The 23,430-nt window shown below is 39.6% G+C and overlaps 3 protein-coding genes across 3 annotated transcripts; all 3 read left to right on the forward strand.

The window, feature by feature from the left end:
• Positions 1–535: 535 nt before the first annotated feature.
• LOC311497549 (uncharacterized protein) lies at positions 536–8,463 on the forward strand (the record flags this gene model as incomplete). Its single annotated transcript, XM_084557863.1, has 8 exons — positions 536–584; positions 1,914–2,174; positions 3,463–3,744; positions 3,829–3,939; positions 6,577–6,927; positions 7,014–7,295; positions 7,407–7,517; positions 7,689–8,463. 8 exons carry the CDS (start codon positions 536–538, stop codon positions 7,751–7,753), a joined length of 1,512 nt encoding a protein of 503 aa, XP_084413989.1. The 3' UTR covers positions 7,754–8,463.
• Positions 8,464–9,843: 1,380 nt separating this feature from the next.
• On the forward strand, positions 9,844–11,126 carry LOC311496505 (SPRY domain-containing SOCS box protein 1; the record flags this gene model as incomplete). Its single annotated transcript, XM_084556391.1, has 2 exons — positions 9,844–10,882; positions 11,002–11,126. The coding sequence occupies exons 1-2, from the start codon at positions 10,141–10,143 to the stop codon at positions 11,124–11,126; spliced, it is 867 nt and encodes a 288-aa protein (XP_084412517.1). The 5' UTR covers positions 9,844–10,140.
• A 1,894-nt stretch (positions 11,127–13,020) lies between these two features.
• Positions 13,021–22,037, forward strand: msh5 (mutS homolog 5). The gene is made up of 25 exons (XM_084556232.1): positions 13,021–13,154; positions 13,238–13,361; positions 13,513–13,593; positions 13,877–13,930; positions 14,032–14,153; positions 14,269–14,378; positions 14,631–14,666; positions 14,993–15,075; positions 15,169–15,214; positions 15,582–15,720; positions 15,872–15,934; positions 16,032–16,160; positions 16,297–16,369; positions 16,464–16,573; positions 16,749–16,829; positions 16,931–17,018; positions 17,113–17,180; positions 17,763–17,881; positions 17,956–18,082; positions 18,590–18,739; positions 18,966–19,040; positions 20,897–21,043; positions 21,244–21,381; positions 21,465–21,538; positions 21,617–22,037. Exons 1-25 carry the CDS (start codon positions 13,059–13,061, stop codon positions 21,735–21,737), a joined length of 2,454 nt encoding a protein of 817 aa, XP_084412358.1. The 5' UTR covers positions 13,021–13,058; the 3' UTR covers positions 21,738–22,037.
• Positions 22,038–23,430: the final 1,393 nt, after the last annotated feature.

The following is a 23,430-nucleotide window of genomic DNA, read 5'->3' on the forward strand; positions in this document are numbered from 1 at the left end:
TCTGATGGTCCACTCCACTAAACGGACCACCCTCTTGAGGGCCAGGAAGTCCTGACTGGTACAGTTACATTACAGTCATGTTTACATCCTTCATGGATGGTTTGGAAAGTTTCAAACATTTATGGCATAGTTTTTTTTATACCGTGTATTTGTCTGTGAAGGTTCTCAGTCATCCAGGTCATGGTTTATCCAAAAAAGGCTCAAAAAAGGCAACTTGACTTGTAGATTTTTTTGAGAAGACGTTTCACCACTCAAGTCCAGTTGCCTTTTTTGAATCTTTCTTGTATATATATTGTGTATTTGTTGTTCCTTAAAAGTGTCTTGTTCTCGCACGTCATGCTGCTTAAATCAAGTCAAAGTTTTCTGAAACTGACCAAACTGGACTGATGAAAGTGGCCGATGACGCAGAGCGTACTTTCAGTGGCTAGTCCAGTACCACGCCTCTTACATGACACAGAGAGAGAGAGAGAGAGTCCTCTGTTAATTTACTTCCTGATCTCAGAAGTATTATTATTTTGTCTTTCAGACCGTCGCCATGCGTATTCACGTCTTTTTGTGTCTCCTCCTGTCATTTGCAAGTGCACGTAAGTAACATAAACGCTGTCTGTCGTAGTTTATTTGTGTCGCAGTCTCAGCAGAAAAGTGTAAATGAACCCAGCGCTGTTGTAAAGTGAGCCCGGTCCTTTCGCCGTCACAGTTCATATGACATGGCTGTCAGTCAAGCTGAATGATTTCAATCAGGACAGACGTATAATGTGCTTTGATTACTGCGTTGACTACATTCAATATATGTTGTGGCATTTTCATGTGGAGTGGTGGAGAAACAACCTTAGTTGATATGAGCATCAGTCATGTCTTTAATTTTGGATGATGAGAGGATAACAACTGTAACATTTACACCAATTTCGATGTGCATTTATTACTATACTGCTGACTACCAGAGGTGAACTGTTTCCATGGTGCTGGCAATTGTGCTAATTACAATTAAGGTGACCCCTTCAATGGGTAAATTAACAGTGGCTAAATAGACTTTGTCACATTGCATTAAACCATTGTTTTCCTGTTCAACTGAAGTAAATTAACAGTATATAAAATATTTGTGGACAGCTACTGTACATCCTGACATTGACAATATCTTTAATGAGTTTGACTCTACAATGAATAGATCATATATACCCTGATCATCATCAGATGGGTTGGCATTTATTAGTTCAGCACCTTTGGATGGAAAGGCAACAACATTCAGCATTATACCAGATGTACACTACTTGTGTTCTTATTGTTATTTTCTTACTAGGTACACTAGTGCAGCCCCAGACTAAGCCTAAAGCCACACCAATTGTGAATTAATTATGACTCTTTCATATTGATATAGTCTTTTTACTACTTAATTCATACTTTCTTTTGTACTGACCCTGTGTGTTACTGCATCCCCTCTGCTACTGTAACACTGAAGATTCCCCTAAACTGGGTTCAATAAAGGATTATCTAGTATTAAATTCCTCTTCGTGACTGTTGTAATGTTAACGTTGTGTTGAAACAGCGTAAGAAAGGAGGCAATTAAACTATATGATCATTTAGAAGGATGTAGTTTGTGGGGCTGTTAAATTGGATTGAGTCTGTTATTTAGTCTAGGCCACAGACTAAAATGGGGTTGTCAAAATAGCAGAAACATGCGCAGCTACAATACGCTTCAGTTAAATCAAAAGCTCTCTCAGTTAACTGCTGACTACTATAACCTTCATGAAGCTGAGATTTAGTGCAGGACTGTTATATTAAAATACATTCGTTTTCACTAGTCTACCTAATGAATTGGCAAGTGAGTGTATATGCAGATGCACGCATGTCTTGACAATATTACTTGGACAAAACGTTTCTATATCAGCCTTACACTTGTCTACTTTCTGTTACAGGTGACTACTTTGGATACATTTTGGTACGCTGCCAGTTCCGTTCAGCCACTGATTACATTTACCTCGAGCAACTCTTCCTCAATAAGATGTTAATGGCCGAGTTCAACAGCTCTATGGGAAAGTACGTCGGCTTCACTGAGAAAACGCAGGGAATTGCGGCAGAACTCAACAAAAACAAAGCGTTCATGGAACAAGAAAAAAAGAATGAAGCAAAGTGCAGAGACCACATCTCAATAGCGACTGATTATCTTTCAAAATCAGGTGATTCTGCTCCTCACAGCTGAAAGCCTGATAATGCTTCAGACTACAGCAGCCTGCAAGTTGCATCATTACATTAGTGACATCAGATTTATGTAGGTCCTGAGTACCTGTAGCAGTGTTTTTCAACCTTTCTTGAGCCAACCTTTCTTGAACCTTTCTTTCATTGAAAAAATCACAAGGCACACCACCAACCAACCAAAAATGTTAAAAAAAATTGTCTTGAAAAGGAATCAAACACAAAGAAAAAAGTCTTACTTTTTTCTTTGTGTTTGATTCCTTTTCAAGACAATTTTTATATATATATATATAGACACACACACACACACACACACACAGACACTTGACAATGGCATATTATTTGCAGGTAATAATTAATTTGTTTTCAAAAAAAGTTTTTTAGACCAATTAGTTGAAATTGGACGATCTCTCACGGCACACTAGTGCCACGGTGGTTGGCTGCTGTAGCAGAACAAAACACCATCAGAGAAAACAGAGCTTAATTGGGTTAATGGGACTACACACGTGCACATCATAAACTGACCATACTGAGTTTTATGGGGAACTGGAATCAGTGCGGTAACAGTGTTGGAGGAAGTATTGGTCTTATACTGTACTTTTTCGTTTCTTTTCCCCAATCATGTGATTGTCTTCTCTGCCCTCATTTGTTTCGCCTGTGTCTTAGTTGTCAGTTTGTCTGTTTGGAAAGTTCGTTCATCCTCCATGTGACTTCTCCTTGTATTCCTTGGGTCATGCTTATCTGGATTCCCCTGTTTGCAGGCTTACTTTGTTATGTTTTCTAGCCTTTTAAGTTGTACTATCTGTCCAGCCTTGGTTTGCTCAGAGTGTTTCTACATTCATTATCTGTCCTTACATGTTGCTTTATTTATCAGCTCAAGTTCACTCACCATGGTTTCTGCTAATCCACCTCCAGGATCTTGCATTTGAGTCCTCCTTTTATGAACATCTTTGCAGTGAGGTAGTTGGCTGTAGCTAGTTGAGGTAATTTTGAAGTATGGGATGACAGCTTTAATGGACACAAAGAGGATTTCTGCAGCTATTGACAGTTAATATATCAAAGTTAACACTGATAGAAAATTTTTGAAATTAGTTATTAATTATTTAATGTAAGTATGGTGCTGTATTTCTAGGTCCTGTTCTGTACAAGACATGTACAAAATATTTGCACATTTGAAAGGCTGCAATACAAAGCATTGCAGATTACTGGTGCATATTTAAATAATGCCATTTTACTTTTGCCAAATAGTTTTGTTTTGATATTTCCCTCCAGTTGAGCCAACCGTCAAGGTGAAGTCAGTTAAAGCAGCGGGCTTAGGAGAGCCGAGCATATTGTCCTGCAGTGCGTACAACTTTTATCCCAAAAAAATCCGACTGACGTGGCTGATTGACGGGAAGGAGGCGACGTCACATGTCACTACCACTGATGAGCTGCCCAATGAAAACTGGTTCTACCAGATGCACTCAGAACTGGAGTATACACCCGCACCTGGAGAGAAGATATCCTGTATGGTGGAACACGCCAGCCTCATGGAGCCAAAAATCTACGACTGGGGTAAAATAAGAGATTGACTGGAGGTGTGAGCAGTGACAGAATTGATTTGATTAACTCATTACATTTGTTTTAATTTGTTTTCAGACCCGGTGGTTGAGTCAGACATGAATAAAATTGCAGTTGGGACAGCAGGGCTGGTGATAGGTCTGGTCTTACTACTTGGTGGGGTGATTTTCTACTGTAGGACCTCTACTGGTAAGTGATAATACTAACAAGAAAAAATATCAAAGAAATCTAAATAGGTCTCCAGTGTAAGCAGCTGTAGGCTCAAGTGTGTGGCAATGAAGCTGCTTTTTGCAAAACTATCATAGTCTGTAATGTGGAAACAACATAGACACCACACACTGAGAGCTGCTTCCAGTGCTTGAGTGACAATGAAGAGCGAAGGAAACTCATCAGAAGAGCCTTAACATGTGGCTATTTTTAAATGTATGCATGTTTTTCTTACGGTTGTTTAACCGTGTGATACAGATTTTTTGATTTGTATTACCCATGAAATGGCTGGCTAAGTGGTATTTGCTTACACTTATTTAAGTGTTTACTGTATTAATACACTTACCGAGGCCTCACTTCTCATGAAAAGACCATTGTGCTCTGACTGGTCGGCTCCGATGGCCTCCAGCAGGAATAGAAAGCACAGGAGGAGGGACTGACATGAAAATTTAAGGTGTTTCATTGGCTGCAAAATAAGTGTACACCCCGAGTGTAGGATGAGTCATCAACATACACTGTTAATAACACCAATATTCAATAGCTTGATGTTTTCTCAAAAGTGCAGACATGCAAATATTTATTCTGCTTTTCTTTCTGTTTTTATTCTAGACCGGGAGTTGGTGCCAACAAGTGAAGGGAGACCGCCACAATAGCTGAAATGGGAAATTATCTGAAGGTGTAGTCATCTAAGCAATGGAAAGAGCATTAATATGTGGAGCAACACAGTGAAGGATACATCCATTATATAATTTATATTTATTAGATGTACACTGTGATTAAGCATTAAAGAGGAATTGTATCAAAATATGAAGGGCATCACATTTTTAAAGACATACGTTCAGAGTTGCAGGCTAGATGGTCTTACTTAGCACCTTCTTTCTTTTATTAGCACAGTGCAGTAAATGCTTTGTGAGTAATTCTTTTTTTTTTTTAGACCTTAAATGTTTCACAAATAATTTCATTCATCAGTCAGTTGGGGCCACTGAAATATAAGAAGCTTACAGGAATACAGACCGTGTGACCCAGGTCAGCCCGTTAGCATTTGTTATCTCAAGGACAAAAGTACAGTTAACTGAAACACTCCAGATTAAATTAAAGGCAGGCTATAAGGGATCAGTGTATCACAATAAAAACCAAGATAATCCATGAAAACAGAAATAAATGACATTGGAAAACTCCATAAAACCCTTGTTTAACTGCGCTTAACATTTAACTACTGTAACCTTTCACCAGCCACCTATTTCAGCCTGTGACGTATAATAGCTTTAATTTAAGATGACATTTCTACAAATTTATTTCTGAGCATGTAATTTAATTCATTTGTATATCTCTATGGAAATGTGCAATATTTCAATTGAGGATTTTCTGATTGCACTTTTAATATTATTTGTTGACTGATATGTAAGCACTGTGGTTTTGATCCTCTTGGTTGTACTAATATAAAAAGAAGGGATGGAAGATACAGTTTATTAATTACAAAACAACAGTAGCACTTTAAATAAAGATCTGTATTTGTATGATTCTATCCTTTTTTGTTTAGTGCCTCTTCAGATATCTATTATTATTAATAGATAATTATTATTAATTATTTCTAACCAATCAACCAGTGCTTTTAGCAGATTCACTGAAAAATTGAGCTGTATGTTACATATTGATTGTCTAGTCGCAGTAAAATAAAATCCAACAAATGACAACTTTTCCTATAAAAAGTATTTTTATACATTAAACAACCCCCTTGGATGTTTGTCTCACTTTTTATTGCTTTTCTAAATGGAATTACAACCCCATATTACAGGCTCTGGACGGCTTTCAAAGGTAGAAGGTTAAATGACTGCAGCAAAAAATAGGGAACTCCTGGAGGACAGAGACCATTTATTCTCTGGCAAGACAACGACAGAACACACAGCGAGAGCCACACAGACAGGGTTTAAAGACATCAAGGGGAATGTACTGGAGTGGCCAAGTAAAGACCTCAACCAAACAAGTTTAGAGTTTGGGGCTGGACTTGAAAAGTTTACACCTGATCTCCGAGCGTCCTGACAGAATTTGAGCAGTTCTGTAAAGGAGAATGTTGTGAAATCCACATCCAGATGTGCGTCTAATAAAAACTGACTTGAAGGGGGTCAATACTTCTTCAGTAACTTATTCTGAATGCTATATTTTCTATTTGTTGACATTAATTTCTAATTTAACTCATTATTTATTATTTATTATTCATTTTTTCAGATTTTTGTAAAATAAATAAATAAAAATGAAGCCAAATTATACTGACCATGATTTCATTTATAAAAGCAATAAAAGGGAAAAACCCTAATCCAAGGGCTAGATTACTTACTTACTTTGAATACTACAGTATCTAAAGCTAAAATGAAATAAAGGTCACACCCACACTGGAATGTTGTTCCTCTTCCTTGTGATTAGCTTCCTCAGAGAAGAGACAACACGTAATAATCATTTTCTAGGTTACGGCGACTTGTTTTTTTTTTATCTGTCTTATGAACATGTTAAAACATCTCTTATTGTCTTTTGCTGTCCTGCTGCTCTTGTTTTATGGCGTGGGTAAGTACTATTATAAAATGATTAAGTGTTAGAGATGATGATTGTATTACGTTACCTAACTGAAAGTAGCTCCAGTCAGTTTGTTTGTGTTTGTTTCACCAACACGTTCCACAGGTGACTTCATTTCATTTATTTGTTTTGCAGATTGTCTCTTCGCTCATATTATATCATGCTGTCAGTTTAATTCCAGCACAGGTCACAACGGTGTGTACCTGGAGCAGTACTACTACAATAAGGTCCTCATAGGACAATATAACAGCACGTTAGGAAAATTCACGGGCAACACACGGGAAGCGCAGAAGACCGCAGATACCTTCAACAAAAATCCGGTAATTATGGCACAACAGAGAAGGATTACAGAGCACTGCCAAACCCACATCCCACGCCTGTGTAATGTTTTAATGAAGCCAAGTGAGTTTAACAAATCAATTAAACTTTATTTAACTGTGCATAAATATACATTAATTATGTAATAATATTTGTTTCTGCATTTCCAGTTGAGCCCTACGTCAAGTTGAGGTTAGTTGAGGCAGCAAGTAGCAAACACCCGGGCGTGCTTGTCTGTAGTGTGTACGATTTTTACCCGAAACATATCAGAGTGACGTGGTTGAAGAACGGGAAAGAGATGCCTTTTGCTATAACGTCCTCTAAGAAAATGTCCAATGGGAACTGGCTCTACCAGGTTCACTCCCAGCTGGAATTTACACCCAGAAGTGGAGAAAAAGTAACGTGTATGGTGGAACATGCCAGCCTGATGGAGCCCAAGCTTCATGACTGGGGTGAGACTGTGAGCAGATCCACATGGGGTTCAAATGAATAGTGCAAACATTTAGGAACTACACCTCTTCAACATCAGTTTAATGTAGTGTTTGTACAAAATGTGTGTTCAGATCCACTGTCTGGGGAGGAGAGAAATAAGATGGGTGTTGGGACAGCAGGGCTGCTGCTGGGTCTGGTCTTTTTATCCATTGGACTGATTTTCAACAGGATAAAAACTGCTGGTGAGATTTAATCTGTTAAAAGTATGGATTCTTTATTTAGTGTTGCAAAATCACCTGTGTTAATAGATAAAAAATATATAAGTTTATTGGTTTAGAACTGTGAAAACCTTGTTTCTGTATCTGTCTGCACTATAAGAGAGGTGCTAAGTTCATGATCAATATTCCCTACAGGTTTAAATCGACAGCAGATGCGTGAAAACAGAGAAGCTGTGAGGACACATGAGGACTCGGATTAAACCCAGCATCACTTGTCTGTGTGCAGATGAATCCACATGTTGGATACGTCCATTATGTATGGAGCTCAGCAGTTTTTAAAAATAAAAATCCTCATCTCAGAAAAACCTGAAGGCATTGTGATTTTCTTCCTTACAGCAAATAATAATATGTGACCCACTTTCATTCTGCACTCTTGCACTGAGTTGATTAGGCAGTCTGGCCCTCAGTAGTGTCTGACAGACAACAGCTAGCGGCAGCTCTCAACAATGCTGTACGGACTGGATAGAAGAACCTTGATTAATTCAGGAAAAATAAAGAGGAGTAGAAAATGGGAGAATGGATTATTAAGACAAAAACAAATACTAACTCGTTGATCTTTGTTTTGGGGTACATACTGTTTCATTTGAGTTTTTATATGTGGCATAACATGAAATAGAAAGGTTTTCTTTACTGGAGCTGATTTCAGGTCACTACAGCGACCTATGAGCCATTACTGTGTTCATATAATGTGGTCTGCAGAGGCTCACATTGATTATGACCCCAAGGATGTAGTTTGTGGTGCTCTTCACCTGGATTGAATTAAAAACAAATGTGTTTGTTATTTAGCCTAGCCCACTGACTAAAAATGGGTTGTCAAAACAATAGAAACATGTGTTGGTGAAAAACAATACAATTCAATAATACTACAAACCCCAGCCTCCAAATGAACACAGTTGAATCAGCACCTCTCTCAGTTACCTTAAACAAATGCTGAATACCATAACATTGTTGATTTAGTGCAGGACTGTAACATGATAATGTATTCCTAATGAACTGGCAGATGAGTGAACACTGAGCAAAAGTTTGTGCCACTAAGTTGCCTTTACCTGCAAGACTTCGTTCAGGGATTTTCAAAACCCGGTATCATTTCCGATCCTAATGCGCATGCGCTTTCTGAAATAATGAGCCGTTTTGGGTTTTATTTCATTTTTCTCTTCTTATTATATAAAAGCCCGAGTCTGATTCTCTTTTTTTGTTTCGCCGTTTACGTTTACATCCATTACAGGACGCGGTAAACAAAAATAATTAAAAAAAAATATATGGAGGGAAACGGATGTAATATAAATCAGAAACACATTTAAATTGTTTCCCCTTTTTCCTTCATCACTTTGTAAACACGTCATGTAGCTCTCGTCCTTGTGACCGCACCTCTGAATGGCGTCAGACTGAAGTGATGGACTGTGCTGTTCCCGTCCCGGAGGTCGACCCGGACAGCATCACACACCGGAGCGGTTACGTTGCGGAGCTGCGATAAGACGACCGAGATGTTTGATAAGAGACCCTTATAAACACCGAGACACAGAGCATGTCTGGGGACAGTCTGCTCACAAGGACCAGAGGGAACGATTCAAACTAGGTCAGATTTCAAGATTTATTCATTCTAAAGGACAGTTTTAATTCAGGGGAAACAACCTGAAACAACTTGTTTCTCTCTTTATTCTACTGAATGGATTTAAACCACTTACTCTCATACTTAAGGACAGTTCTTAGCTACTTATATAGTTTGATGTATAACTTCTCTGTATATCTCTTCTGCATTTTCTATAGTAGCTACTTTATAGACTGAGATTTTAATCAAAAAAGCAATAATGTGCATACAGTAGCCTATATGTGATGATAAATTAAAACCACTATTAGTATATGTAATGGAGCACCTCTTCTAGACTATTCATTTGCCTGTACTTCAGGATTTATAATTATCAAGTGCAATACTCCTAGTGGAGAAATCATGATGTCCATAGTGATATCTTTTTTTAATACTTTGCTACAACAACTGTATTTAATATATTCTATTAATATTAATCTATTAAGTCGTTTTTTCTTATTATTTCTATTTTGCACTGGTTTGCCCTGCTGCTAAAACACCTAATGGTATAGTTTTATCCTTAGGACAATTTCAATTAAAACATGTTTGATTTAATCTCATTTTACATTCATCCTGTTCTTTAAATTTTCACAATTGTAATTGCTCTTCTTTATTGTATTGTCAGACATTTTTTAACATAATTTAATTTTCATATTTATCATTTTATTATTTGGAGTTTTTTTATGCATATCCTGTTTGCTTTTTAGTTGTACATTTTAAATTAGGTCTTTACCTCAGTGTATTTCTGGACAGACAGGATGTATGAATGAATGAATGAATGAATGACTAGAATTAACTCCTCCTGGGTCAGATACAACATGCTGTTTAAATGTTAATGTGTCATGTATGTTGATGTAACATTGTATAATGATTTGTTCAGCAAGTGTCTGTCTTAACAAGATCTTACCTATTACTGACTTGATCAGTGTATAAATAAGTGTTTTTGTTGTCCGTGTTCTCCACAGCTCTTTGACGATACTTGGCTGCCACTTGTTTAGCATCATGGGTCTCTTACTGTCAGTTTGGGTGTACAACAAGGCAGCCGACAGCCCTCCATCCTCTTTATCTGCCTTCCCCCTGCTGGCTGTCCCAACCTCCTCTCGCCTTGCGGTCACTCTGAACTCCTGTCCGGTTTCTCCAGAAGATGACCGCTCGCACTGGAGCTCAGACCACCGCTCTCCTCACTTCCTGCTGTCACCGTGCAAACAGGAAGTGACACGCTCGCCCGCTGAGCTTAGCAGCGATGGGGTGAGGGCAGAGATGGGGGTGAAGAGTGGGCTACATGTCTGGGAGTTGGTGTGGAGCCCCGAACACAGAGGGAGTCATGCCGTCTTGGGCATTTCGAGGCAGGGCTGTCCTCTGCAGGCCTCGGGGTACAATGTGCTGGTGGGTGGAGACTCACAGTCCTGGGGCTGGGAGCTCAAAACCAATCAGCTCTGGCATAATGGACAAACTCTGCAGCATTACCCAGGGAAAAGGAGGAGCTGTCACTCTGCGGCTGTAAGGGATTTTAGGCCACAATCGTCATCAAACACAGAGGAGGTGGCAGAAACACCTCTCCTAATTCCTGAACGTGTCCTGCTGGTCCTGGACGCTGACGAAGGGACACTGGGGTTTGTTGTTGATGGCAGCTACCTGGGAGTCGCATTTAAGGACCTCCCTCGTGGAGTGGAGCTGTTTCCAGCGGTGAGCAGTGTGAGAGGGGGAGCCAGCATACGTCTACGGTACCTGAACGGAACCAAGCGTGAGTATCACTTTTACACAAAAAAATATATGTATATCATAAAAGAGTAATAAACTATGTAAAAAAATATATATATCTCATGCAGCAGTATTAAAAAATGGTTTCTTCTTTGTTTTCAGGCGATCCCCCGGCCCTGATGGATTTATGTGGACTGTCGATTCGTCAGTTTTTAGGGCAGCAAAGGCAGGATCAAACGGACAAATTGCCTCTTCCCCCTTTTCTCCAACGTTACCTATTGGATTAATTTTCACATACCACAGGAATTTTATATGTACTTGATGGAAAAACATGGGAAATTATAACTGTATTTATTGTTTATCTTATTTATTAAAAATATACATAGTAATTTGAAACTCATCAGTGTTTGGCAAAATTATCCTTTCTTCTTGTGTACTGTATATATAATAAATGGTGATAATTTTAAATTTAAGTTGTTATTATTGCTGTTCTACAGTTTCCCCATCCTTTTGCAAACCACAAGAAAAGTTCAGTAGTGTTGTGTGGACAAAGCTCATATTCAGATATGAAATCATTGGTAACAAAAAAGTACTCATGAGTCTTGAAAGAACAGAAAGCAGCAAAAACCTCCTGCAGCACAATGGCCCATATACACTGATTAAGCATGACATTATGACTGGTGAAGTGAATAACTGACCATCTTGTGACAATTTAGTGTTCTGCTGCGAAACATTTGGACCTGGCATTCATGTGGATGTTACTTAGACATGTACCACCCACCTAGACCAGACCTGGCATCCCCACCCCATAGCAATGACACTCCTTGATGGCAACAGCCATCTCCAGCAGGATGCAGCCTGACACAGGCACACACACAAAATAAAACTGTTTAGGAACAACTAAAAACATGAAAAACAGCACAAGGTGTTGACCTGGCCAAAAAATTCACTAGATCCCAAACTGATCAAGTATCTGTGGGATGCACTGGGACAAGCCTGATCCACAGAGGACCCTCCCCTCAACCCATAAGGCCCAAAGGCCCCCACCAACAAAATTCTGTTACCACTCGTCACAGGACACCCTCAGAAGGACCATGTCCATTTTCTGATGAGTCACAACTGTTTTGGAGGCACAAGAAAGACACAATATTAGGAAGGTGGTCATAATGTTATGCCTGATCAATATACACTTCCACCTCTGGTGTATGACATCCGTCTGATACAAAGGTGGAGGAGATTGTACTCCAACTGGAAATGGAAATAAATGTACTATTAAATTTATATTTATTTATTCAAGTAAGGCTCTTATTGCTTATACTTGCAATAATTAATCTGGCACTGGTAGTTTAACTCAATTATTAAAAAAAATAAAATAAATCACAGCATTTTATAATATGTCCATAAGGTTTCTCCTCATCTAGCTGTACATTATTTATCGTAATTTAAACAAATAAAACACATTCAACGGCACTGGATCAGGTTGCTGTTGCCAAGGCAACAAAGGTACGAAAAGGAGCGCGAGCAAACTTGTGCAGTTACGAGCGAGTTTGCGGAAAACAAGCTAACAATACCTAATGCTACAAAAACATTTTAACCGTGTTAAGTCGGACCTCAGTAACTCTACACCAGGCTTGTTGCTGTGTTGAAACCTTTTAAAATAAGTCTTAGCTCATCTTGTAAGTATAAGCTAGCTTACTCGGTGTAAATAAATTATTTTGGGTAAACGAGCTAACTAGCTTACATCAGTTAGCCAAAGTTAACTATAGCTAACTATAGCTAACTATAATTTTAAGTATATTTTTAAATATCTGTTACAGATATCAACATATATACATATAAGGCTTGTATGGGCCTTCAAATAAGTATCACATGGAAATGAGTTTACTCTCATCTTTACGGAGCTTTATAATGAACTTATTTTTAAGTTTAGCTGACTGACCCTAATTGAGACCTATCGTAGCTCCCTTTCCGGAGCTACCCTCAGTATACTACTTACTACCTGCTCAGCAGCAAACAGTACAGCCGACACAGTTAGCACCTGGCAGGTAAACACTAACACGGTGCAGCAACTGGCTGCTAAACAACTAGAACATCTCTCTGATAAGGAGAGAAAAACAGAGTACATTCATTCAACAGGTGGCCGAAAACACAACTCCAAATAAATACTAAAGATCACTAAATTACCTTATTTAACGGCTTCTTCGTAGAATTATCTCTTAATGGCGGCATCTCTGGAAGACTTAAGAGGAGGGGGGTTAGTTTTTGGTCCCCCTGTCTTAAATGGCGATGAAGAAGAGGAGGAAGACTCACCTGCAGTAAGCTCAGATGGACACTCGCAGACCAGTAGATGTTTTACTACAGTCATTAATACACTCTTGTGGTTGGATGTTTATTGTAGGTTTTACTGAGTGTTTTGGTTCAACATGGGCAAGTAGGCCTCTGCTACTATGACAGCGGGGACTCATCTTTACATTATATGGTCGACACTCCTGATAACTATGAACTCCACCTGCTGGCCAGAGGTAAACAATACACCTGACTTTAACAAATATGTATCAAATACACCCCAGCCAATGTGTATGTACTGAATATTGTAAAACTTAAATGATGCTGTCTTTAAACTAGCATTTGTGGATTATCTAACATTTTAAACACACTGACTTTTCTGTTCAGTCATTCAGGAGGTTAGTCCCCACCTAATCATTACCAGCGCAAAGCAGGAGCGCTGCATGACCCGGTACCTGCAGCAGCTGGGTGAGCTCTGGGAGACAATTCTTATCTTTGCATGGAGGAGGGGAAGCTGAAAAAATCTCTAAAATTTTGTTTAGATGTTGTGTGGAACAAGTGGTTTCCGGGGTCAAGGAAATGCAATGAGATTAGGGATGTTTGACACTGTAGCCAGTAATGTGATAAGAGGGAAGTGTGATTGTGTTGCTGTAATACGCTGCTTAATGTTTCCTTTATTGAGAGTAGTATAGTGATACAGTTTGGTGTGCTTTTGATATTGTTTTCTAAATTGTTCTCTTTTGTTTTCCAGGTTCAAACCCACACTACAAACCAGAGATTGTCATGTATCCAAATGTTGACTTTGGTAAACTGACAACATGCATAAATATCCATATCCCAACATCACTTTTTAGGCATAAATTGCATGGTTTTTCACAAATAACAGCTCTATTTTGTATTTTGCAGGTCTGGAGGTGGGGAAGCAGAGGCTACTCTCTGCCCATCTGCCTTTCCTCCCTACTTCAATTTCAGAAAGAGACAAAATGTCCTACCTCTCCTCCTGTATCTCATTTCACTCTCCTCTAATGGTGAGTCAGCTGTCTATGTATCATCCTATCAATCAAAAGGTTCTGCAGGAGCTGATCATGAACTGTCCATCATTTTCTTGTATCTTGAATGTGTGTGTGTTCATCTGTTGATTAGCTGAGGGCAGTGGGTGCTCTGCTAAAATGTCTGGACAGGAGGAGAGTGGGAGTGGAGCTGGAAGACAGCAGTGTTGGAGTTCCGATCCTACAGTTTCACGCCTACACGCTGTGAGAAACACATTCATGTCGTAACGCACACGCAGATACAGACACACAGTAGACTTTTTTTCAATGGGGACCTTGGAAGTGTTTTTCAATGAGGAGCGACTTTTTGCTTCTCTTTTTAGTAACAAATCTCTGTCAAACATGCTGTAAATCTGCTGTCTATAAACCAGCAAACCAAACCTACCAAAATAAAGACATTTTCATGAATGTGAAATATTGCTTCTTTGAAATACCCGTTGTTTCTCCCCAACGCAGTAAAGGTGTGGTGTACATTGACAGAGATACCTACAGGTAAGAGTTATTTTTGTCCAACATATGTCCCTAAAAACTGACACAGATCTCCTGAATCCTTTATTAATTGTTCTTTGCTGAATAAATAAACCCAGATTGCAGCTGTTTAAAAAATATTACATCAATTTAGCTTGTAAAAAAGCAATGTCTTCATTTTTTCGAATCGATTTTAGTTTGAGCTTGATTTCTTTTTGTTGTAGTTTAGTTATCGTATATGATGTGAAATAAAGATAATGTGTTGAACTGTGTAAAATATAGTAAATCACATCTGATATGTAGAACATTCCTAGAGCAGAAACAGACAAAGGTCTTGTAATTTCTTCCAGTGTACTGCAAATCTTCAAATCTGAACTCCATCCTTCAGTATACAAGTTGCATTCAGGTGAAAAGGAAGGACTCAGTCTTTACGGTATGTGGCACGTATGGTAGCAATTCAGGAGTTTATCACTCGATATTATAGCTGTGTGTATGTGAACTACCTGTTCTTTTGTGTGTGTCACAGCGATACTGAACCGCTGCAGGTGCAAGTTTGGCTCTAAGCTGCTACGGTACGAAACAACTCTGTGTCCAGTTACACAAAAGAGAAAGGGCGAGTCAAGGAGTGTCATTGCTATGGGGTAGGGGTGCCCGGTCTGGTCTAGGTGGGTGGTACAAGTAACATCCACTTGAATGCCAGGTCCAAAAGCTTCCCAGCAGAACATTGATAGTTAATGTTATTTACTTCACCTGTCAGTAGTTTTAATGTTGTGGCTAATAGGTGTACATTCCTGTCAAGCCACCATATTTTTCTTTACAAAATCATCACTTTTTGTACAACATTCTGTGGCTACTCTGGAAGATACTATGTGTAGTTTTCCAGTTTGTACCATTTGTGTTACGGAAGTACCATAATTGTGTCATCTTCATTTCTTTCAGACAGTGGTTTCTGCGGCCTACACAGGACCTGGCAGAGTTACAAAGGAGACAGGAAGTGATACGTTTCTTCACATCACCTAAGAATTCGGACGTACTGAGCACGCTGCAGTCCTCGTTACGCAACATCAGAAACATACCAGTACAAATTACTTTCTTTTCTACCATTTACCCTCTTACCTCTTGATTGATTACCTGAACATTTGTATCATACCATCAATATAAGTTATAGTAGAGTGTGTATGTGTCAGTGTGTATATCAGTTAAAGTAAGTGTGCATCTGTGTGTTACAGACTCTTCTGCGCCGCATGTCTCTCTCTCACACCAAAGTGACTGACTGGCAGAGTCTGTACAAGGTTGGAACTACAGGATAGTGTCACTAATTGCACCTTTTCCATGTGTCAGGTTTTGTTAAATGTGGATAAATTGTGTGTGTTTGTCTGTGTTTGTTAGACGGTCTTTAATGCGGTGTGTATCAGGGACACAGTGCAACACCTGCCTCAGTCCATTCAGCTATTCAGGGATATAGGTGAAGGGTTCTCTGATGACCTCCACTGTATGGCTTCCCTCATCAGCCGAGTTGTGAGTTCTTCCCATTAAGTTGCCCCCCTCCCCCAAATCCCAAATCGCACAATTCCTACCCAAAATAAATACATTTTTTGTTGTGATTTTGTGTCTTTGTTAATGTGTTTCACAATATGTAATTTGGGTTTTACAGGTGGATTTTGAAACCAGCTTAGCAGAGAACCGCTTCACCATCAAACCAAATGTGGATCCTGCCATCGATGAGAGTAAGTGCTGTGGAGTGCCTGTTCAAGTCAAACCCATCTGACCTTTAAATGCTGGTTGGACTGAGCTCATAATTACACACTCTCCCTCACTTAGAGAAGAGGAGGATGATGGGGCTGTCTGACTTCCTGACAGATGTTGCCAGAAGAGAGCTTGAACACCTGGATACTCGAATCCCCTCATGCTGCGTCATCTACATCCCGCTGGTCCGACTTCTACACAACTACTGACTCATATAGACTACATTGTTAGCTTCTCTTCTTGCTTGTATCCACATGCTGTGTACTGTATTCTTGCTTAGATTCAGACAGTGAAAAATGTTTCTCTGGAATCATATACCTTTATCAGCGCTTATATATCAGTGTTTAATTCTATTTACAGATTGGATTTCTGCTCTCTGTGCCTCGGCTTCCCAGTATGGTGGATAAAGAGGATTTTGAGATAGAGGGGCTTGACTTCATGGTGTGTTTATCATCTTGACTGATAACAAAATTACTTATGGGCTTATGTGGTCTGCATTATCTTTGTGTTTATGTCTATGAGTGTGTGTGTGTGTGGCCTAGTTTCTGTCAGAGGACCGACTGCACTACCGCAGCCAGAGAACCAGGGAGCTAGACGAACTTCTTGGAGACTTGCACTGTGACATCAGAGGTCTTGTACCTCATATCACCATAACCTGATAGCCATGTTGCTGATATGTTTTCCTAAAAGATATTTTCCTGATGATAAATGTCCTGTTTCTCAGACATGGAGACGGCAATAATGACACAGTTGCAGAACACAATCCTCGAGAAGAGCGCCTCCCTCTACAAGGTTGGTGTGCATCATTTTGGTTCCAGCGTTTAAAACATAACTTCAACTCTGATTAAAAAAAAAAAAAAAATTGTTTTTGGCATTAAAATAATGTGTTTAATGTGTGTAGGTGGTTTTCGTTGTGTTTATAATAAGCATGTGTTTCCTCTAGTTGTATTAAGTTGTTCATTTTGATTATAAAACTGGCTCTGATCCTGCTCTTTTCAACTTCTGTGTTATTTGTCTCTTTGATGAGTGCTATGTTATTGCATGCTCTAATAGCACTTCAAACTTATTAAGCTTTCTCTTTCTTCTCTTTTGCGAAGTATGCACCAACACTCATTCTTTCATAGTATAAAAAAAACTAGCAAAATTGTTATACAAATTAAGTCTTTACAATAAAGGCTTAAAGTAAAGCAATTGCATCTTTTTTTGCTCATCTGCTCATTTTTGCCAAAGTATAGACATGTTCCATCTCAATGACAGTACTGTCAAGATTGCAAGTAGACAGATGCATTTGTCTGTGTATGTTATTTGTCTGTTCTGTCATTGGTAAGAAGGTTTGCTCTGATATTCATCGTGTTTAACGTGTGTGTTGTGTAGGTTCTGGATCTCATTGCTGAGCTGGACTGTCTGATAGCTATGAGCAGCGCCTCCCAGGAGTACAGTTACACCTCCCCCAAGCTAACCAGCCACAGGAAGATAACGATCACACAGGGCAGGTAGGCTCTTACACTCTGAGTGGAAATCATTACAGTACAAGTTTGTATATTCCTGTAGTTTCATATTTTTCCAGACATCCTCTGTTGGAGCTGTGCTCTCCTGTGTTTGTGGCCAACTCCTTCCAGAGCTCAGAGTCAGAGGGCAGAGTCAAGATCATCACTGGCCCCAATTCATCTGGCAAGAGCATCTACATCAAACAAGTAAGAGAGTTGGGTCCTGGCAAGTACAGGTATATGCAAGTGAGATTATTGCAGTAACAGCTGCATTAATCACCTGATTCTGGTGATTTGCTCAGATATAGCGAGTACCAGAATCCATTTATGTTGTTTCAGCTACACCAAGTGGCATCCGTGTTAGTTTGCTGCATAATGAGTGACGCTGTTCAGTTCCTGTATGTGAACCAGGGCATAAGTGATGTTTGGGTGCATAATGTTTTTTCCACTCCCAGTGATGAGCCTTTGAGTAGTTAGAGAGCTTTAAAAATAAAATTATTTAATTGGGCAACAAAACTCTCAGAAATAGATTTTCTTCAGCATCAGTAGTAACTTCATGATTTACAAGATTCATATTTTGCTTTCCAGATTATTTTACTGATAGATTTCACTGGTGTGAGTCCACTCTCCCACTTAGTTTACGAGTTCATAAACACCCCTGCACTCGCCATTCAACCATGACATTCAACATGTGTTCTGTTTTGCTTTTGGCAGGTGGGTCTGATCGTGTTCATGGCTCTGATTGGCTCTGACGTGCCTGCAAAGGAGGCAGAGATCGGTCTGGTGGACGGGATCTTCACTCGTATGCAGAGCAGAGAATCTGTGTCTTTAGGCCTCAGCACCTTTATGGTAGATCTCAACCAGGTACCTCACACACATTTTTTTTTTTATGCATACAAGCAGCTCTGTGTGTGTATGTGGGTGCAAAAATAAAATATATGAACTCCCAACACTGATGTCCTCTAGCTACACTCCTACTCTCCACCTGTCAAGATTTTCTTATAAAGTAACTACTGCCTACAACCATCACACAAACTCAACACAAACAATAAAACTGTGTAGCACAACAGTTTGTCTCTCTGCTCTCCAGATGGCCCAGGCTCTTAACAGCAGTACTGGAAACTCATTAGTCCTCATCGATGAATTTGGAAAAGGAACTAACACGGTAAGAAGAATTTGTTCAAGCACATTGTTAATTAAATACATATGCATATAAATAACAAGGACACACAGTGTGTCATTAATGTGTTGCACCTGAAACCAGTCTCAACCAGTATTGTTCAGTTTAGAGCTGCAGCACGAACAGACCCTCAGCTCAGCACAACATGTGTCACCTATTAGCAAGAAAATAGCTGCAGCTGTTGAGACAGATATAAAAGTGTCAGTGTGTGCCGCCTACTGGCAGTTACTGGGACATCTGTAGCCACCATGTACAATATATGGAGGAGCAAAAGTCCACTAAAGATAAATAAATGACTCATGACTCAATATATATCTTAACTAATGCCTACATTTGTTTTTTGTGTGTTTGCATCGTCATAAAAGCAAGGAGTGTTACTATAAACGTTTCTTTATGCTTGCATCATATGTAAAGCTTTACTGTGAAGAGAGAAGAGTTCCCACTGCTTGTCCTTCTCTGTCTGTCAGGTTACTCTAGAGAAGGACAAGAAGTTCCCAACCATTTATATTTATCTAAAGAAGAAACAGAGTTGTGAGAGGCAGAGGCCAAAAGAAAGAACTAAATAATCAACGCAGACTGGATGTGTTTCATGGTATATAGATTTTATGACAAAAACTCAGTGTCTATAATTGATATTTTTACGATAACAATGTAACAAATAATAATGTCACAATGTTAAAAGGGTCCGTCATTGTATACCACTTAAATCTACAGCTCTTTTCAGCCTCACTGCGGAAACAAGCTTTTGTAAGTGTGGCGACAACTTTACTGCTCTCATGGTGATCGTCACACCAAGCGGCTGTTTCAGCAAAAAAACTCTCAAAACCCCACTGTCCACTAACTCGTCCTAGCCCATGAGCGCCAGCAGCAACAGCTAAAAGACTCATCTGGTGAACAGAGTCAAGCGTTTAGCACACAGGTGTCAAACATACGGCCCGTGGACTAAATGTGGCCTGCCAGAGGGTGTAATCTGGCCCGCAGCAGGAATTTGCAGTGAAAATAATTAATTTGTCCACTGTTTTAGTAAGAGAAGTGGACAGAACATAACACTGAGACCCAGGACTAAACAGCAGACAGCAAAATAGCCCAAATACCACTCATATTCATAAGAAATTTCTTTATGTTTAAAGGATGGTTTATTAAATGTAATATAATTACACTCTCCTAATTTACTTGTGCTGCTTTGCACTAAAACAAATGGAAAAAAAATCTGGAGTTGTCGTTTCTCCATCAATAAGCAACTGTACGTCAACTAGCCCCTTCAAATCAACTTACAATTTAATGAAATGTATCACTGCTGCATCAATGTGTATAAAGAGACTTTAATAAAATAAAGTAGAAGCTGCAACACTTTACCTGCAGGTGGCACAAGAGCAAGGACTGGCTCCTTGCATGTTACACTCTGTCCTTTGCCCCATTTCATGTCTTTTCACTGTTTACAGTCAGAAATAAAGACAAGACAGCACGTCAGCATGTGCAACAAGTACTGCTGCCGTTAACTTTCTTGTGAACATGTGCATGTAGACGTGGTCAGACTGTGTCAAACTGAAAGTCTTACTTAAATACTGATGAGGTTACTGTGGCATGATTAAGACAGCACATTAGCATCAGTCAAGTTGGCACGTTTTTCTATCATAAGATCAACAGAAAGGAGGGCATGTGGTGGATGGGCCTTTTTCTGTAAACAGCTCTTTATCTTCAGACTAAGAGACAGGTCTTATTTAATTGGTTTATTCAGCCTTAGGCTATCAACAGTTTGTGTGAAGAGCTTGACCTAGATTAAGATCAAAAGGTTTGACCAGCACAGACTCACAGCCACCGATATAATGTTTCCCCTTCAGGTGGACGGCCTGTCCTTGCTGGCTGCATCGATCTCTTATTGGCTGAGAAAGGCTGTGGTTGATGTCCCTCATGTCCTTTTGGCCACCAACTTCCACAGTGTGCTTCAGCTGGGCCTGCTACCATCCTCTGGGCTGCTGTCTCTTCTGGTACACGATGATAAAATGTAACCTGAAGTGTTTATGTGAATGTTCAGTGAGGTTAAATGAAGCTGAAACGTACAAATGACCGACTAGATGAGACTCCACATTAGATTTTTTGCATCATTTCATTAGTATGACCAAGTATATTTGTGCATGCATGCATGCATACTACGTGTATGTGTGCGTGTGTGTGTGTGTGTTATTAGACCCTAGAGACAGCAGTGGACGGAGATGAGTTGGTGTTTCTGTACCAACTGAAGGAAGGGATATGCCAGTTCAGCTATGCTGCCAACATCGCTACACTGGCAGGCCTGCCAACTTGCCTTGTACAGAGAGGAGTGGAGGTAAACATACACACAGACACTCAATTAAACAGACACTGAATCATGCACGCAGACTGGCTGACTGAGTATTTGTGTTTATTAAGGTGTCAGAGCTGTACAGGACAGGAAGGCCCATCAAAAGCACTGATGAAACCTCATCAGACGAGCAAGCGAGGAGGTTTGTTAAGCTGCACAGAATGATGACAAAAAAATAAAGAGCCGATAAATGTATCGTAAACACGTTTGTTTCCAACAGTTGCAGGTTTGTAGTGGAAAAGTTCCTGAGCCTCGACCTGGAGGACAAAGGTTTGGATTTACAGAGATTCATGAAAGATGAGCTCATGCCCTCTGCTGGAGAGCTGCTGAACGGCAGCTGAACTCTGTCGCTGATGCAAACAGATTTCTGCACCGTTGTGGTCAGTTTGTTCATTCAGTGATAAATATTTATGCTTTTGGAAGAGAGCAGGACTTAACTGAGATTCACCTGCAGCCTGGATACACAGGAGTAGCTAAAGATATGCAGAATACGTGACACTATTACTGTAACATTTATTGTACTACATGTGTTGCAAAGATTAATCTCATAGCAAAAAAAAGTCATACGTTCATTTATTTTCTGTGGTTAAACACAAAATACTAAATGTATCACAAAATAGTTTTAATGTATTAGTTAATAAATGTTTCCCAAATGTATCTATTGTCTCCTTAGCAAATGGTCAGTACAAAAATTACATCCTTTCAGCATCACTTCAAACAGACCTTTTTTGACAACACTGGATGAATTCCTATTTATTATAATCCTGCTGAGGCTCTAGTAAAGTGCCAGGTTGCAAGCTGCACTAAGATAAAAAAGTGTGTAGATTGGAAGTTTGTGTGCTGAGTTGCAGAAAGGAGTGTCGCAGCAGTGTTTGGTCATGGAGAAGATGGTTTTGTTTATAAGGAGTTCCACCGTGGTCTCCACATTGCACTCCTCTGCCTTTACACAACCCAACATCTTTATATCCAGAACATCGGCTGGGGAGACAAAGTAACGTGAGCCAGTGTTTAATATTCATCTGATACACATTTGTGTTAATTATAAAACCAAACAGGCTTTTCCAACGCACCTGCCTTTCCTCGGCCCGTGTAGCAGCGCTCCCCGAGGCTGCAGTTGGTTTCCGTCGTGTAGCAGGCATCCCAGAAACCCAGATCACAACGGAAACACTCCAGGTACTCCTCTTCATGTTCTAATCCCACTGACTCCATGAGCTGCTCCTGCTGCTCCTCTTCCTCACCTGAACCCACAGATACAGTAAAGCCTTACTGGGAAGACTGTTTTTGAAAACATAAAGCAGCTCTAAAAGAAGTTATTTTTTAAAAAGCAGATAAGCTTCTCTTGGACTGGAAACCTCTTTTGCAAGTGAGACCTGGACGGCAGATAATAACGTTGCAGACTAAACATAAGATTCAAAGGCAGCTAATAACAGTAAATCTTATAAACAGTATATTACGAATGAATACAGTGCTCTTAGTTATTCAGATTTTGAGACATTTATGTAATAGCCTGTTGGAAACATTCATTATTCAGGGAGGGATGCGTGAAGTGTTGGAGCACTGCTGGAGGACATCAAGCCAAACTCATGACCAACATTCTGCTGAACACTTCAGCATCTCAGAAATGTTTTGTTTATTCTGCAGCCGTCTGGAATTTGTTTCTTTGAGCGGATGATTTGCGTTATTTGGGGAGCGCTCCAAGTCTTGGAGCAGCATCGTGTTTTTATCAACCAGACAGATACTAGGATTAATGGCAGGAGAACATAATGCAGGAGTAGGACAAACCCTTAGTTGTTCCTCCTACACTGTCCTAAATTTAATACTTATGTCTTGGATTAGGATTTGTTCTGCAGAAAGGATAGCGTAGTAGAACCTCATATTAACGGTGTAATCTTATTTAAAAAGAACTATAAGATACTCTAGTAGTAGACAACAACAGATTAGCATGCACGTTGTTTTGGATGTCACTCCCATTTGCTAAATGGCTGGCTTCCGTGCTGCTATCAGCTGCAGTCGAGAAAAGGACTAATCCCTTTC

The sequence above is a fragment of the Chelon labrosus genome (assembly GCF_963514085.1).
Source record: "Chelon labrosus genome assembly, chromosome: 12".
In the NCBI taxonomy this organism is placed as follows: domain Eukaryota; kingdom Metazoa; phylum Chordata; class Actinopteri; order Mugiliformes; family Mugilidae; genus Chelon; species Chelon labrosus.